Here is a 14,892-nt window from a genome sequence, read left to right as displayed (position 1 = left end):
AGTAAGCACTCCATAAGTATTTGTTGACTTGATTAGTTGATTAAGTAGTAAGAGCTGTAAATTAAGCTAAGCCCTTAGAGCCTGTGTGATAAACTTTGAAACACAAAACTACAATTCATAATTATCATAATTAGCTTGACCTACTTTGTGGTGGCCCCTGAGATTAACACATATTTCTCCTCCTATACTTCTCTTGTACTTGCCATTTTATCACATTGTATTCCACAGTTTGGCACATGTAGTAGGCCACTGGAAATTATTCAGTTTCCTCTGGTGCTAGAGAATCCCAGGGTACAAACTACACATGGCAAGATAAGTTCAGGTACACAGGTATGCATCAGTCAATTAGATGCATTTAGTTTTCAGCAGTATGCAATTTCTTTCAAGTCTCCCATTATTTCATTCTGGGTGGTCTTGTCCTGTCATTAAATTTTTTAATAACCATTATTGACACATGACCTCCCTATTCCAAAGCTGAGCTATTTCTTCCAGATTCTTAGATTACCAGAAAAACAAAGTCTATTTCTTTCTTGGCTTTAGACATATTCCCAGCTTCCAATTAAAACTATGCTCTTCACCATATAAAACAGCCCAGTGTGGATATATATAAGCAACATTTGGAAAGGGATACACAAAAATGAAAGAAATTAGATTGGTAAGATTATGCCATTCACTATCCTCTATTGCTACCATAACAAAATACTGTACAATAGGTGGCTTAAACAACAGAAATTTATTTTCTCACAGTCCTGGAAGCTAGAAAGTTTAAGATCAAGGTACTGGCTGATTTGGTACCTGGAGAGGGAGAGAGAGACACACCCAGAGCGGGGGGGGGGGGGGGGGAGAAGGAAGGGGGGGGGGACAGAGAAAGAGCTCTGTGGTATCCCTTCTCATAAGGGCACTAATCTCATCATGAGGGCCCCACCCTCCTGAACTCATCTAAACCTAATTATCCCCCAAAGGCCCCATCTTCAAACACCATCACATTATGCATTATGGGTTAGGGCTTCAACACATAAGTTCGGAGGGAAAACAATTGAGTCCATAGCACTTGATATATAAAATAATATTTTCAAAGGCCATGGAATATTTTTAGATATTAATCATATCTTAAACAAGAAAACTTAATCCCAAAAAGTGAAACTTTTTATAGGTCAATATCACTGTACACTATGCAATAACTTTTGAAATCAATATAAGAGGATAAACAAATATTAAATAACAAACTAAGAAAAGCTTTTCCTAAATAAAGTCTGTCTCCAAGAATAAATCAAAACTCTAGTCATAGACTATTTAATAATTACAATAACAACACACATCAAAATATATGGGATGTGATTAAAGTTGCTCCCAGGAAAATTAAAAGCTTTAAGTGCTTTTATTATTAAAGAATGAGCAAAAATTAACTAAGCATCCAAATTAAGATATAGGAGCAACAAAAAGAAAACAGCTATAAGGAAAACAAGAGAAAGGAATTCATAAGTTAAGAAAAGAATTATAAAATGCAAACTAGAAATAAAAGGGTAAAATTAATGTATAATTCCAAGAGTTGGTTCTTTGCAAACTCCAATAAAAATAGATAAATTGTTGTCAAAGCTGATTAAGAAAAGAAGAAAAAAGTAACCCAGTTATAACCAAAGAAACAAATATTAAAGAAAAAAAGACTACGAAAATATTAAGCATAAAAATCTATGGTAAAATGCATAAATATTGATAATATACATAATTTTAAGGAAAATACATATGACTAATATTGCTCAAGAAGAGGGAGATCCCTAAGAAACTTAATAAAAATAAAAGAAATTAAGAGCATTGTAAAAGAAAAACCCACATTGTGTACTTAATGTTTTCTTGGGAAGAAATGATTTCATGTTCACCCAAACATTAAGAAATGCATTATCCCGATGCTGCATAGACTCTTCCATTAGTTTTTAGAGGAGGCCTAGAAGCTCCCCAATCTGTACAAGGTGAGCATAACCCTAGGATCAAATCCTCAACATTTTAGGAAATCACATTAAATCATATGTGATAAGAAAAATAATGCCAAAAGGAAAAAATATATATTATCTCAACAGACACTGAAAAATCATACAGTAAAATTTAGTGTCCATTCTGCCAAAACCAAAACTGAAGAATAGTTCTTTAATATGTATTAAAATCCTTCTGGAAGTTTTATATAAAAGCAGTTAGGGCGCCTGGGTGGCTCAGTTGGTTAAGCGACTGCCTTCGGCTCAGGTCATGATCCTGGAGTCCCTGGATCGAGTCCCGCATCGGGCTCCCTGCTCGGCGGGGAGTCTGCTTCTCCCTCTGACCCTCCCCCCCTCTCATGTGCTCTCTCTCTCCCTCTCATTCTCTCTTTCTAAATAAATAAATAAAAAATCTTTAAAAAAAAAAAAAAGCAGTTAGACTAAAAAGCTAAATACAAGTTACAAACATCTTGAAAAGATAAAGCAAAATTATCATTATATGTCTCTGGTAAATCCAAGCAAATCAACTAAAATTAACTTTTAAAATTAAAAATAAAAAACAGGGGCACCTGGCTGGCTCAATCCGTAAAGCATGAGACTCTTGATCTCAGGGTCATGAATTTGAGCCCCACATCGGGCCTAGAGCTTACTTTTAAAAAAATAAAAAATAAAAAATAAATTCCTCAGCCATCGTTATATAAACAAGGTATACATATTTTTAAAAATAAATAAATAGAGGTGCGCCTGGGTGGCTCAGTTGGTTGAGCAACTGCCTTCCGCTCGGGTCATGATCTCAGAGTCCTGGGATCGAGCCCTGCTTTGGGCTCCCTGCTCCACGGGAAGCCTGCTTCTCCCTCTCTCATTCCCCCTGCTTGTGTTCCCTCTCTCGCTGTCTCTCTGTCTGTCAAATAAATAAAATCTTAAAAAAAAAAAAAAAGATAAATAAGTAAGGCAGGTTGTTTTTTAAAATATTCAAATCAATGAATTTCCTATGTAATATTAAATATAATGAAAAAAAGGATCAATTCATAGCAGCAACCTAAAATGTAAACTGTCTAGGGATAAAGTGTTTTAAAAAATGTATAAGATCCACTGTGCAACCTTGAAGAAGATATGAAAAAGTGCAGAAGAATTTTATGTTCCTGATTAGGAAGACAATACTTATAACAGTGACAGTTTTCTATAAACATACTCTATAAATGTAACAAAATCCAAGTGAACAAATAAATGTAAGTCAATCCCAATCCAACCTGAATGAAGTTTTTTAAAACCTTCAGTGATACTTGTTATGCACGTATCTTTATATACAATAGCATATTCATTTAGGATACATTCTTATAAATAGATTTACTAGGTCAGATATATACAAATTTACTTAGGTTTTTAATGTATATGATCAGGTTATTCACAGGAAGAATGGATGTCCGATTAAGGCTTTCATGAGTCAACCTTGCCTTCTCATTCTTTTCAATCTCTTCAGTTTTTTAAGTGTAACTACTGTTACCTGTTTCTTTTGCCTTTTTTCCTACTACTAGGAAGATTCCTAAGCTTATTAACCATCTTAGTTCTCTTTTTTGTGTGTGATATGCCTCTCCATACAAACTTTCCTATTTTTCTAACTAAACATTACCTTTTATTTTAAAGATTTTATGTATTTATTTGAGAGAGAGAGAGAGCACAAGCAGCGGGAGCGGCAGGTAGATAGAGGGAGAGGGAGAAAAACAGGCTTTCTGCCCCCTGAGTGGAGCGGAGAGCCCCGCAGGGCTCAATCTCAGGACCCTGGGATCCTGACCTGAGCTGAAAGCAGATGCTAACTGAATGAGCCACCCAGGCGCCCCTTAACATTACTTTTCAGTAGCTTATACATGAAGCTTATCGTATATTATTTGCCTCTAATAAATGTAACTATATCCTTTCAAAATGTCTTGCTCTTTTTTAAACACTTGGGATTTGAAACTTACAAGGGTGCATTTCTTTTTTATTGGTGTGTTACCTTTAAATTTATATACTTAAATGAATTTAGTTTGTTCCTTTTTGTAGATATAATGGTGGTTGAATCCTCCTGAGACTAAAAATTAACAGTTCAGAAGTTGGCTGTTTCAGTGCTATAGATAAGCACTGACAGAATGGTAATGAGGCAGGGGAGAAGTGGAGCGACACGAGGGGTAATGGGAGGTAGCATCCCCGGGGGTTGTTGTCAATGAGCACAGGGACACTTGGGCTGTGGCTCAAGCAACAAGGTAAGAGAGGTGGCTGCGCTCTGTAGAAGGTGTGGTACTGAGTTCAAACTGAGACATTTTAAATTGGGGTGGTGACTTATTTATTATATATGAGGCTGCAGTTCAGCCAGAGATCCAGGTTGGATAAAGATGTGGGAGACTTCAACATAAGGTGGTAAGTGATGGTAAGTGAAGGAAGTACGGGGAGTGGGAGAGGGAAAAGAGAAATGCTTAAGATCTATGTCAGTCCCTACGGTGCTTGATTTTATTCAGTTTCCCACTACTATTTGAATTTCTGTATGCAAATTAGTGTAATTATCTAATGTGTTTAAGTCATCTTTCCAATGTAGCCATGACAGAACTATATTTTATAATATGCATATATAACAAATGCTTATTAAGTTATAGTTAATAAGTTCATCTAAAAACTACACATGGCATCAAAGATGTGCCAGCTTTGAGGCATAATATATAAAGTTACATTTTACCAACTCCAGATATATAGAACCATCACTCCTCATAATATAAAAGTCCTTTCTACCATGACACATACCATGCATACCTAAGTATAAAATGCATTTATTCTCTAATATTGATTTCGATGTGATTTATTTATAATCACTTCTTATAAAAATTCATTACCTTCAATGTAGCATCTATTAAGAATTTAAAATTTTTTTCATGGATACTGATTAAACTTTTTAAAGAATGTTAGTAGAACTCTATTATATATTTATTTTTTTTAAGATTTTTTTTTATTTATTTGACAGAGAGAGACACAGCGAGAGAGGGAACACAAGCAGGGGGAGTGGGAGAGGGAGAAGCAGGCTTCCTGCGGAGCAGGGAGCCCAATGTGGGGCTCGATCCCAGGACCCCGGGATCACGACCTGAGCCAAAGGTGGACGCCTAATGACTGAGACACCCAGGCGCCCCTATTTTATATATTTAAAATGAGATTTAAAAGTGATATTTTCTTTCACTTTTTACTTCTTAAAATACACATTTTTTTCTTATTTTTACCTATCAATCTTATGGAAAAATAACAGAAAGAAGCTACTGATCCTACTTGATATTCCCTGAGAACACTGAAATGAAATCTTTAGGAAGATAGAAGAGAGAAAGAAATTCTCCAATTCTGCTTCAGAAGTAATACAATAAAGATTAGTGTAATCTATAGCTCACTAATTTAAGAAAATCTTCCAAACTCAATTCATTTTAATATTGTAACAAAAGAATTCCCTTTAATTTAGTGTAGCTTAACTTAAAATGTAAGATTTTTCAGGTATTCTTCCTAAATTCAAAATTTTTTTAAAAACCAGAAAAATACAGATATCACGCATCCTTTCCCCTCCACCCCTGGCACATACTCATTTTGTACCCCACAGAAATTCAGAAATGTGCTGGAGTCTGTGCCTCGATGTTTCAAACCCATCTCATTTTTGGGCCTTCTCCTTCCCCGACCCAAGTACAATGAACAGAATCTGGCTGTTCTTTCTTCCTACCAGTTTTCCACACTTTCTTATGGTTTTTCAATTTCATCTTATGCAGAACATTTTTAGTTATCTTTTCTTAATGTCCAGTCATGGTTGTAGCCAAGTCTTCAGAGATGTTCACACCATTATTTCAGTGATTTTAAACTCATTCTAACTACTTTCAGTTCTTTGGGCTATTCAAACCAATACTGGCGAAAGTTCTAAGTAGGTCTCAGCTTTCCTCCAAGTCCTCTTTCTTATTCTATGTCACAGACCCACTTCCCTTTGAAGTGGATTGATGGAAAAAAGGATCTGAGCCTTTAGAATCTCAAAAGGTATAAGAATGAAGCTTTCTTGGAGATAATATAAATCGTGGCATAAACATTTTGGGGCCAGGTGACACTCTTTCCTCTCAAACAGAGAAACTAAGTTTTTCCTACTCTGTAGGAAATAATTCATAGATAATGAGCTTCTCACTAAGGTTAAAATATGGGGAGCTTTTGAAGTGATGTATCAAAATGTGCTTCAAATGTAGTTTAGTTAAACACACTTATGAGTGGCTATGCCTGTACTGAACCCAGAAGCTTCAGAGATAAATGAATAGTTCTTATGCTAATGATGTTTAGTAATACTAATGGTATTACTAAGCGATAATTACTAACACATATATATTTACTGTGTACCAAATACTGGAGTAAATATTTTAAATAGACACTAAAGGAATCTGCTCTCAGAGTAGTATTTATGACACTGCTGCCTACATTGATAACCTCACAGATACTAAGTCTTATTTTTACATGTGTTTCTTTCTCATCCAATATATTCAAAATCACATTAATGTCATCTGCCTTTTGAGCCCTGTGTTGTTGGCACCCCAGTATGAACTGAATGGAGATTTTATCTGGGGACACAGTATCCATGTTCCCATAAAAAGGTATTTCTACTGCCTCTGAGAAGGTTTCTTCTTCATATATAATGAAACCATCAAGAGCCAGCTTGAAAGCATACGTGGACTATCTCAAGCTCATGGGCAAAACACCGCAATCCAAGCTTGGCTTCCTCCCTAACAAGCAAAGTGGGGTTTGAGATCAGCCTATCTAGGGCTGCCTACATTGAGCTGATGACTTAAAGTTAGAACTTTATGGGAACTTTAAATGCCTTGCAGTTTATTATTTTTTAAAAGATTTATTCATTTATTTTAGAGGGGGGAGGGGCCATGGGAGAAGGGACAGAGAATCTCAAGCAGACTCCCTCTGAGCATGGAGCCAGACTCAGGGCTCCATCTCACCACCCTGAGGTCACTACCTGAGCTGAAATCAAGAGTTGGATGCTCAACCAACTTCGCCACCGAGGCGCGTCAAATGCCTTGCAGTTTAGAAGTGGTAATTATCATTTTCTCCAGCAATGACTAAAAGGCCTGTGTATGGAAGGAATCCCTTTTCCCCTTTATTAAAATTTTGTCTTACTGAGGCCTCAGCCCATGCTGAGGTCTTCCAATGACCCAGGTACATATCTGAGACCAGCATCTGTATAATTCAAAATCAAGCTACCGCAGCCTAAACCCTCCAACCCTGATCGTTTAGCAGGCTTCCTTACAGCCATCTTCTTTGCTGAGGCCAGTGAGACGGGGATTTGCTTGCAAGGCTAAGAGCAGCTAGTGTGTGCTGAGGGCCCTTGTAGGGCTAACATTTGGTTGGACCTCTCTGAATATCTTAGTCCTCTAAGGACTGTGCCTTTGCAGTTTCTGTTGGCGAAGATAACCAGCAACTTTATAACAACCTGGACAATATACCATCTAGTGTATTTTTCAATAACTCCATGAAAACACACAGCAATTCATCCTTAGGCAGAGCCACCATAAACGATAATGATCACCAAGATGAAAACACCATGTGGCCCGTGCCTTAGATCTTCAGCCTTGTACCCAAGTCAACATTTAAAAAACAATTTGTAGGGGCGCCTGGGTGGCTCAGTTGGTTAAGCGACTGCCTTCGGCTCAGGTCATGATCCTGGAGTCCCTGGATCGAGTCCCACATCGGGCTCCCTGCTCGGCAGGGAGTCTGCTTCTCCCTCTGACCCTCCCCCCTCTCATGTACTTGCTCTCTCTCATTCTCTCTCTCTCAAATAAATAAATAAAAATCTTTAAAAAAAAAAAAAAAAAACAATTTGTAAAGAAGAAGAAGAAGAAGCTGATCCACACATTAAAACACATGAACCACACTCCCCAATTATGCTCCATTTCTATTTCTTATCAATCTGGCTCTGTCTAGATTCTGACCTTCTCCTGAATTGAACTTCTCCACCCAAAGTACAAGACACTTCCACAGGGACAGGCCTTTTTACCAGACACTGGAAAAGCAGAGCCGAATATATGCTCTTTGGAGGCAGCCCAGCTCGTAAAGGAAAGGAGTGAGAGAGTGGGCTGGGTGGCTTTCACATCTTCCAATTTCTCCTCCCAAACTCTTGGGCCAAAAAACTAAGAGTGTTACAATAAAGAGGTTTCCAGCATATACAGGCAAATTAGGAAGGAGTAATTTCTTCCATAATTATTATTACATACCAGATAAACCTTATTTTGAATACATTCTGTAACTGGTTTAAACACATTTGATTTGTAAAATAACTTAAAAGAAAATATTGCTATTCTTGAGCATATTAAGACTTAAAATATGACTTGATAAATTAGAGGATTCTTCTGATGAGTAGATCAGGCTATCAATTGTACATACAAATTGGTGTTCATTAAAAAAAAATTGTTCTACTCAAATTACTCTCCACTGACAAATAATGACTTAGAAAGCATTTACTTTATTTAAAAAAGTAAAATTCACAAATTGCCCATATTTAAAGAGATGACTGCTTACCATATACTTACTGGTTTCCAATTATGGAAGGAATAAGTCATGGGAATAAAAGGCACAGCATAAGGGATTCAGTCAGTGATACTGTAATAGCTATCAAATGATAATGGACAGAGAACTAAATAAAATGGTATTGTACACAGTTGTTGGGAAGCTCCCACATTTCTCCTCATGGTGACCCTCTCTTCTTGTCTAGTTCCTTTGCTTCCATGATCCCTCTTCAACATACGTCTATCAAGTACCCACTATGTGTTAGACAAATGCTGTTCCCTACATTGCCCAGGTCCCCAGTGTGGCAGTGCTGGGTACAATTCTTTAGACCGCTGTCTCATTCCTTCTCAGGACTAACTGTTGGGAAGGATCTCATCATCTAATTCATTATGAAGTACTACATATCCTGGATAGGTTAACCTACTACTCAGTACCAGAGTTTTCACTTCACATATGTAAATATGCCTTAACCCAAAAGGATGAATTCGTACCTTCATCCAACAAGAGGTAACTTTTCTTAAGATGCCTTTCTACTTTTCTTCAAACCAAAAACCTCTTTCAAACCACGACAGTCACCTACTCTTGAGATAGAACGCTGCTTGCTATATTGTGCTGTCTTTTCCTAGATACTAAGGGAAGTACGGGTTCATATGGTGATAAATATATTCTCTATTACATTTATATTGAGCTGGTCCATTTGTTATTATCACTGTCTGCACCACAGAATTGTGAGAAATGCATTGTAGAAGTTGGAAACTAATAAACTGACATGGTTTTCAAATTGCCTTAAAATTATTCCAGGATATTCCTAACTTCATTCATTATGCACAAATTTGTGCTAGTTGTTCTGTATATAAAATGTGACTGATTTATTGAGAGCTTGTCCTGAGATGTTTAAAATGAATACTACATAATGTCTGTCTTTCTTTGAACCAGAAGCTGAAGCTAATTTTATGCTGAAAATTCATCCTCTGAAGAAATACCCTGTGGATCTTTATTATCTGGTTGATGTCTCGGCATCAATGCACAATAATATTGAAAAATTAAATTCCGTTGGAAATGATTTATCTAGAAAAATGGCATATTTTTCCCGTGATTTCCGCCTTGGATTTGGCTCCTATGTTGATAAAACAGTTTCACCATACATTAGCATCCACCCAGAAAGGATTCATAATCAATGCAGGTATCTAGGGGTTGATGTGGACTTCATAATACCAAATTAAATTTTTTCTTATAAAATCTCTCTTTGTTTTTATATAAAGGACTCACTAAATTTTATATTTTTGTTTTATTAAGTGAGAAATGAAAATATTTGGAGAGGAGGTATGTTCCTATCTGAAAACTTATGAGATTATGTGTAGCTTGGATTTTTTATTTTGTTTTTTTCAAATATCACTCAGTTTCATCACCAAAAACCCACAAGTAATATTAGTAATTTTGGATAAACCCCCAATATTCAGGCCACCATGCATATAAATACCTTTTTGAGAATTCTGTATGTGTCCTTTTTGATGGCTCCAAATTTGTTAAATTAAGGTTTGTCAAATTTAAAATACTTAACATTGCCAGTACTGCAACTATCTTTACATTACTCTGTAGTGATTATGTTTATAATTATGTTGCCTAAGATGTGACTTCAAAGAAAGTTCAGCTAGGACATGAAGGGTAGTCGGAAAGAGGAGAATTTGTCTGATTTCTGGAAAGAGCCCCTTTTCTTATCATTTTGAAAGTCTGATTCTAAAGAGCATATGCTGCACTATGAAACAAGAACTAACCTTAAAAATACAAGTTTCTCAGACAGTATCTTAATTAACCTGTTGAGTTCTCAGAGAGAAATGTGTTCAGTTCTTCCTTAATATAACATTTCATTTTAACATCATCTTCTTTCCTACTTCCATGAATTGCCAAGATCACTTTACAGTACACACTCTCATCTACCAAAACAGCTCTGCTAACTGTTGGAATGAATACATCTCCTCATGGAGCTTCATGTTCCTTCTCCCTAAGCATGCATGTGCCTGAGGAATGATTCTCACTTCTTGGGACATCATGGCAGTCTCAAAACAATTTTAATAAACTCTGATTGTTCATCAATAACTTCACACCAAGCAACGCTTTAAAAAGTTAGCACAATATTTTTAAATATCCAGCAGTAGTATAATATTTTCACTAAATTCCTAAAAACAGTTCCCCAAAAGTGTTTTTCAGCTGTCCCATGGTCAAATACGATAGGAAATCACTGCAAATTCTTACCTCCTCTTAAAAATTAACCATGTATATTAGCATAATAAAAGCTCTTTTATTATGTCCTTTTATTAAGTCCTATATTAAACATGCTTAATCTTCTTTAGTTTTTGGACACCAAACCATTATATTCCTATTTCCTACTTGCAAAGAAATATCCACCAATATTGAACTTTTCTCTGATTTTATAAAGTACAGATTTTCTCTAATAAAATTACCTTGGCAAAAAAATATATATATATTTATGTTTATATAAACATAAATATTTAATATATAAATATAAAATATATAAATATGTTTATATTTTATATATATTTATATCTTATATACTTATATGTTTATTTTTATATATGTATATTCTTTTCTTACACCAAACCACACAATTTAACTGTGAATAGTATTTTGAATCTTTGAATGAAGCATAGCAAAACAGAATTTGCATTTCTTCTTTTCCCATATAGTGACTACAATTTAGACTGCATGCCTCCTCATGGATACATCCATGTGCTATCTTTGACAGAGAACATTACTGAGTTTGAAAAAGCGGTTCACAGACAAAAGATCTCTGGAAATATAGATACACCTGAAGGAGGTTTTGATGCCATGCTTCAGGCCGCTGTCTGTGAGGTAAGAAGTTTCCCATTATCGAGTTTTTGCTCAGATGCAAAATTCTCTAGAATTTAAGATTTTTATTTTCTCTTTAATTTATAGAGTGAAAACATAATATAGAAGAATACATTCTTCTAATGCTTATTCCTCACCCATGTTATTCATTTTGGTATGTGTTCAGGACAGAGGGGCTAAATTGGAAGAGGGTTATAAATAGGAAAATATGAAAGGGAAAAAATAACTTATGCACTTGGAAAATCTTTTCCAAAAGAGTACTCTTTTCACTCACCACTTTCCAAGGAAGAGCCTGAAATAGCCTGTTTTTCTACCCACATTGTGTTGGGTGCTCTGCACTTCGTTAACTTGGCTTGTTCTTCCTCTGGGGAAACACCAGAGATCTCTAGCTGGGAGTTGGTGCAGTCAAACGGCTGTGGTAAAACAGAGGATATACAAATAAAAGTCAGTGCTATTTAGGAAACAGCATTGTATTTATGCACTTCATTCCAGCCTGACTTAATGTTTGTTAAACTCGAACTTAGTGTTTCTTGAGATAAAGACCACAGTACAGATCTATGTTATTGTACAAGATCTAATTACATGTTTATTTTAAGAGTCATATTGGATGGCGAAAAGAAGCTAAAAGATTGCTGCTGGTGATGACAGATCAGACATCTCATCTTGCTCTTGATAGCAAATTGGCAGGCATAGTGGTGCCAAATGACGGAAACTGCCATCTGAAAAACAACATCTACGTCAGATCGACAAGCATGGTAATGTAGCAAAAGCTTCTTAGTCATTATGACTCTTTTGGCTAAAGTGTAAGTTTAAATTGGCAATTCAGCTGTTTTTGTACAAAGGAATTACCTAAACAAGCATGATACAGAGTCAGGATAAACCATGAGAGAGAAGTTATGGAATAACGCAATCTATAAATGCTGATTGATATAAGGCTAAAACACTTTAACAACATCTAGTAGCTAACTCTCTGATATGCTAAAAAGGTCAAAATGAAAGTGATACAAGAGCTTACTTTTTATGCAAGTGAAGAACTTTAAAAGCAAATATATATATATACACATATACACACACACACACACACACACACACACACATACACACACACATACATTTTAGTTCTGCAGAGTTGGTATCTAAAAACATACTAAGAATTGGTAAGAAAAGGATATTTGGCCTGAAGAATCCTCACAGTATAATAGGTAGAACTAAATAGAGACTAAGAAAAAAAAAGAGTAAAAACAAGGCCAGCTGTCAATATTCTGGACCTCACTCCTTCCCTCTGAAGCTTATCTATATTTAGGGGCTCTTTTTTTATATCAGTGGATATCTGGATTGCTTCCTGAGGGTTAGCTTCAGTTCTGAATCATATACTTAATACAATCGCCTAGAAACCACGTCTTTCCCAGCATTAGCTATAACTTTATGTGCGGAAGATCAACTGTATAAAGCATCAATTATTTCTGATGGAAACTATTTATACAGAATGTTAGGACAAAATCTTTCAAACTTTCTCAGATCTTGGTACCTTAGTGTCTAAATAATTTTTTCCTCTGGTTTTCATATGCAAAAAAAAAAAAATCTGACAGTTCTGTTATTAACTAGTTAGGTCCAAGTAACTTAACTATTAAGAACAGAGTAACCAGTTAAAAAATAATATACATGAATCATCAAAAAAATACATATATGTGTATATATATGTCATTCTTAGTAATGAACTTACTAATAGGAACTTCCCAAGCATTAGAATCAGACTGGACATCACCACACTCATTTCCTGTTCCACATTGATTTTCATGCTGCCCAGTTTTGCAAAGATATGATGTCATCCAAAGGAACAGGGCCAAATGTAATCTTAAAACCGCAAACTACCTCCAGCTAGGAGTTCATGGCTACCTGACAGATGCCAAATTATCACTTTAACAATTAACGATATTTCAGGGCACTCTGGTGGCTGTACAAGGGCACCAAGGCACCTCATGCCCAGTTTGGGAATTGCAATATTAGAAGCATATACATTGTGCTGAAATTTGTGTGGTTCCATGAGTCAAGTTTAAAGAGTTTAAATTTACTTAATCTGGGACATTTTACCAGACTTACTGCAAATCTAGAGGAACAAGTGTGTTACTGCATAGAACAAATTCAACCTTTGGTTGGTTTAGCCTCTTGATAGCAGCCTCAAAATTTAAAGATTTTAAAAGGTAACTGGAGTTTGATTTTTAAATTTTGGGAATTGGAATTATTCCAACAGTCTTTCCCTTTGCTAATTCTCTTCTATTCAGCCACATTTCACTTTGGTAGACCCACCCACTTTAATTTAGTCATTTCTTATCTTTCCTTCCTTTTTTTTTAACCTTTTTAAATTGAGATAGAGTTCTAATTATTTACCAGGGAGTGGAGGAGTCAAGAGGAACTATTCTATTGTGAGACAAGGAGAAGCTTTTTTTTTTTTATAGAAAAAATAATAATCACATTTTCTCAAATTGCAGTGCATTATCCTTTTGAATTTTTGCCAAGTCCCTGAAATCATGTCTTTATAACTGTATTTTAGAGGGTACTGTTGTACTCTAGGAAAGATTCCTTATGGCAAAGAAATGTTCTCATAATTTTAGACATAGGCCATGCCATATAACCTTATGGAAATAAATTATAATTCTGGTAGAATTTTACACAGCGTTTGGGCTCTTATGACATCAGGAATTTGGACAATCTATCATGAACTTCATTAACCTTCTTGAACATTGTTCCACCCACTTGAAAGAATGAAACTTCCACATGTCACTGATGTTTATTGAGTAAACCAAGGAGCAGTGTGTTTGTTAACACCTTAGAAGAATATTTGTATCTCATTTATCCCAGGTCTTTGTTTTAAGGGATCCTCTTCCTAAGAATTCTCATTCCCTTCATTTCCAGGGATACTGCCCTAAAACAAAAGAAGTTGAAGCATTTTGATTGATCCCTGGACTATGCATTTATATCTGCAAGATGTGCTACTGCTCTGAAACTTCCTATATCCAAAGCTACCCTGAACCTGACTCTAAGCACATTTACCTGCTTATTTTAAAATGATCTCCTATTTGGCCATTATAGAGGAATTTAAGAAGGTATAAGTTAGACAAGCAATCAAACACTTCGCTTCCCAGCTTTATCTCCAGCAGCCAATACCAGTAATGTCGAATGCTATCTGAGCTTTTTGGTCTAAGACTCTGGTTGTTTTATTTATAAAAGGAAATAACTGATAAAAGACCTTTTACGTGACTAAATTACATGGGCCAGAGTTCTACTATTTGTACACATAGCTATTTCATGAGGGTCAATGTGAATTCCAGAATAATAACAACTACCTTTATTAACTGAAACCACTATAGAAAACACTGCATAGGGGCGCCTGGGTGGCTCAGTCGTTAAGTGTCTGCCTTCCGCTCAGGTCATGATCCCAGGGTCCTGGGATCGAGCCCCGCATCAGGCTCCCTGCTCAGCGGGAGGCCTGCTTCTCCCTCTCCCACTCCCCCTG

The 14,892-nt window shown here is 35.9% G+C and overlaps 2 protein-coding genes across 4 annotated transcripts in view; one reads left to right on the top strand and one right to left on the bottom strand.

The window, feature by feature from the left end:
• The window catches only part of ITGB8 (integrin subunit beta 8), a 78,570-nt gene that overhangs the window by 34,395 nt on the left and 29,283 nt on the right, over positions 1–14,892 (top strand). For 2 of the 3 annotated variants that reach the window (XM_032401966.1, XM_032401964.1), the window contains exons 4-6: positions 9,447–9,693; positions 11,216–11,381; positions 11,975–12,133. In XM_032401966.1, coding sequence (XP_032257857.1) covers positions 9,447–9,693; positions 11,216–11,381; positions 11,975–12,133 — 572 coding nt within the window. Of the gene's footprint in view, positions 1–8,861; positions 9,018–9,446; positions 9,694–11,215; positions 11,382–11,974; positions 12,134–14,892 lie in introns of all 3 variants that reach the window. The other variant, XM_032401967.1, reaches the window with a different exon arrangement.
• MACC1 (MET transcriptional regulator MACC1) overlaps positions 1–14,892 on the bottom strand; it is a 224,356-nt gene that overhangs the window by 204,944 nt on the left and 4,520 nt on the right. The window contains exon 2 of the mRNA XM_032401963.1: positions 11,653–11,791. Within this exon, the coding sequence (XP_032257854.1) occupies positions 11,653–11,698 (46 nt within the window). The 5' untranslated portion in view covers positions 11,699–11,791. The remainder of the gene's footprint in view (positions 1–11,652; positions 11,792–14,892) is intronic.

Source organism: Phoca vitulina, unplaced genomic scaffold, assembly GCF_004348235.1.
Source record: "Phoca vitulina isolate PV1807 unplaced genomic scaffold, GSC_HSeal_1.0 scaffold4, whole genome shotgun sequence".
Classification (NCBI taxonomy): domain Eukaryota; kingdom Metazoa; phylum Chordata; class Mammalia; order Carnivora; family Phocidae; genus Phoca; species Phoca vitulina.
The sequence above is the reverse complement of the archived record's forward strand: the minus strand, read 5'-3'. Positions and strand labels throughout refer to the sequence as shown.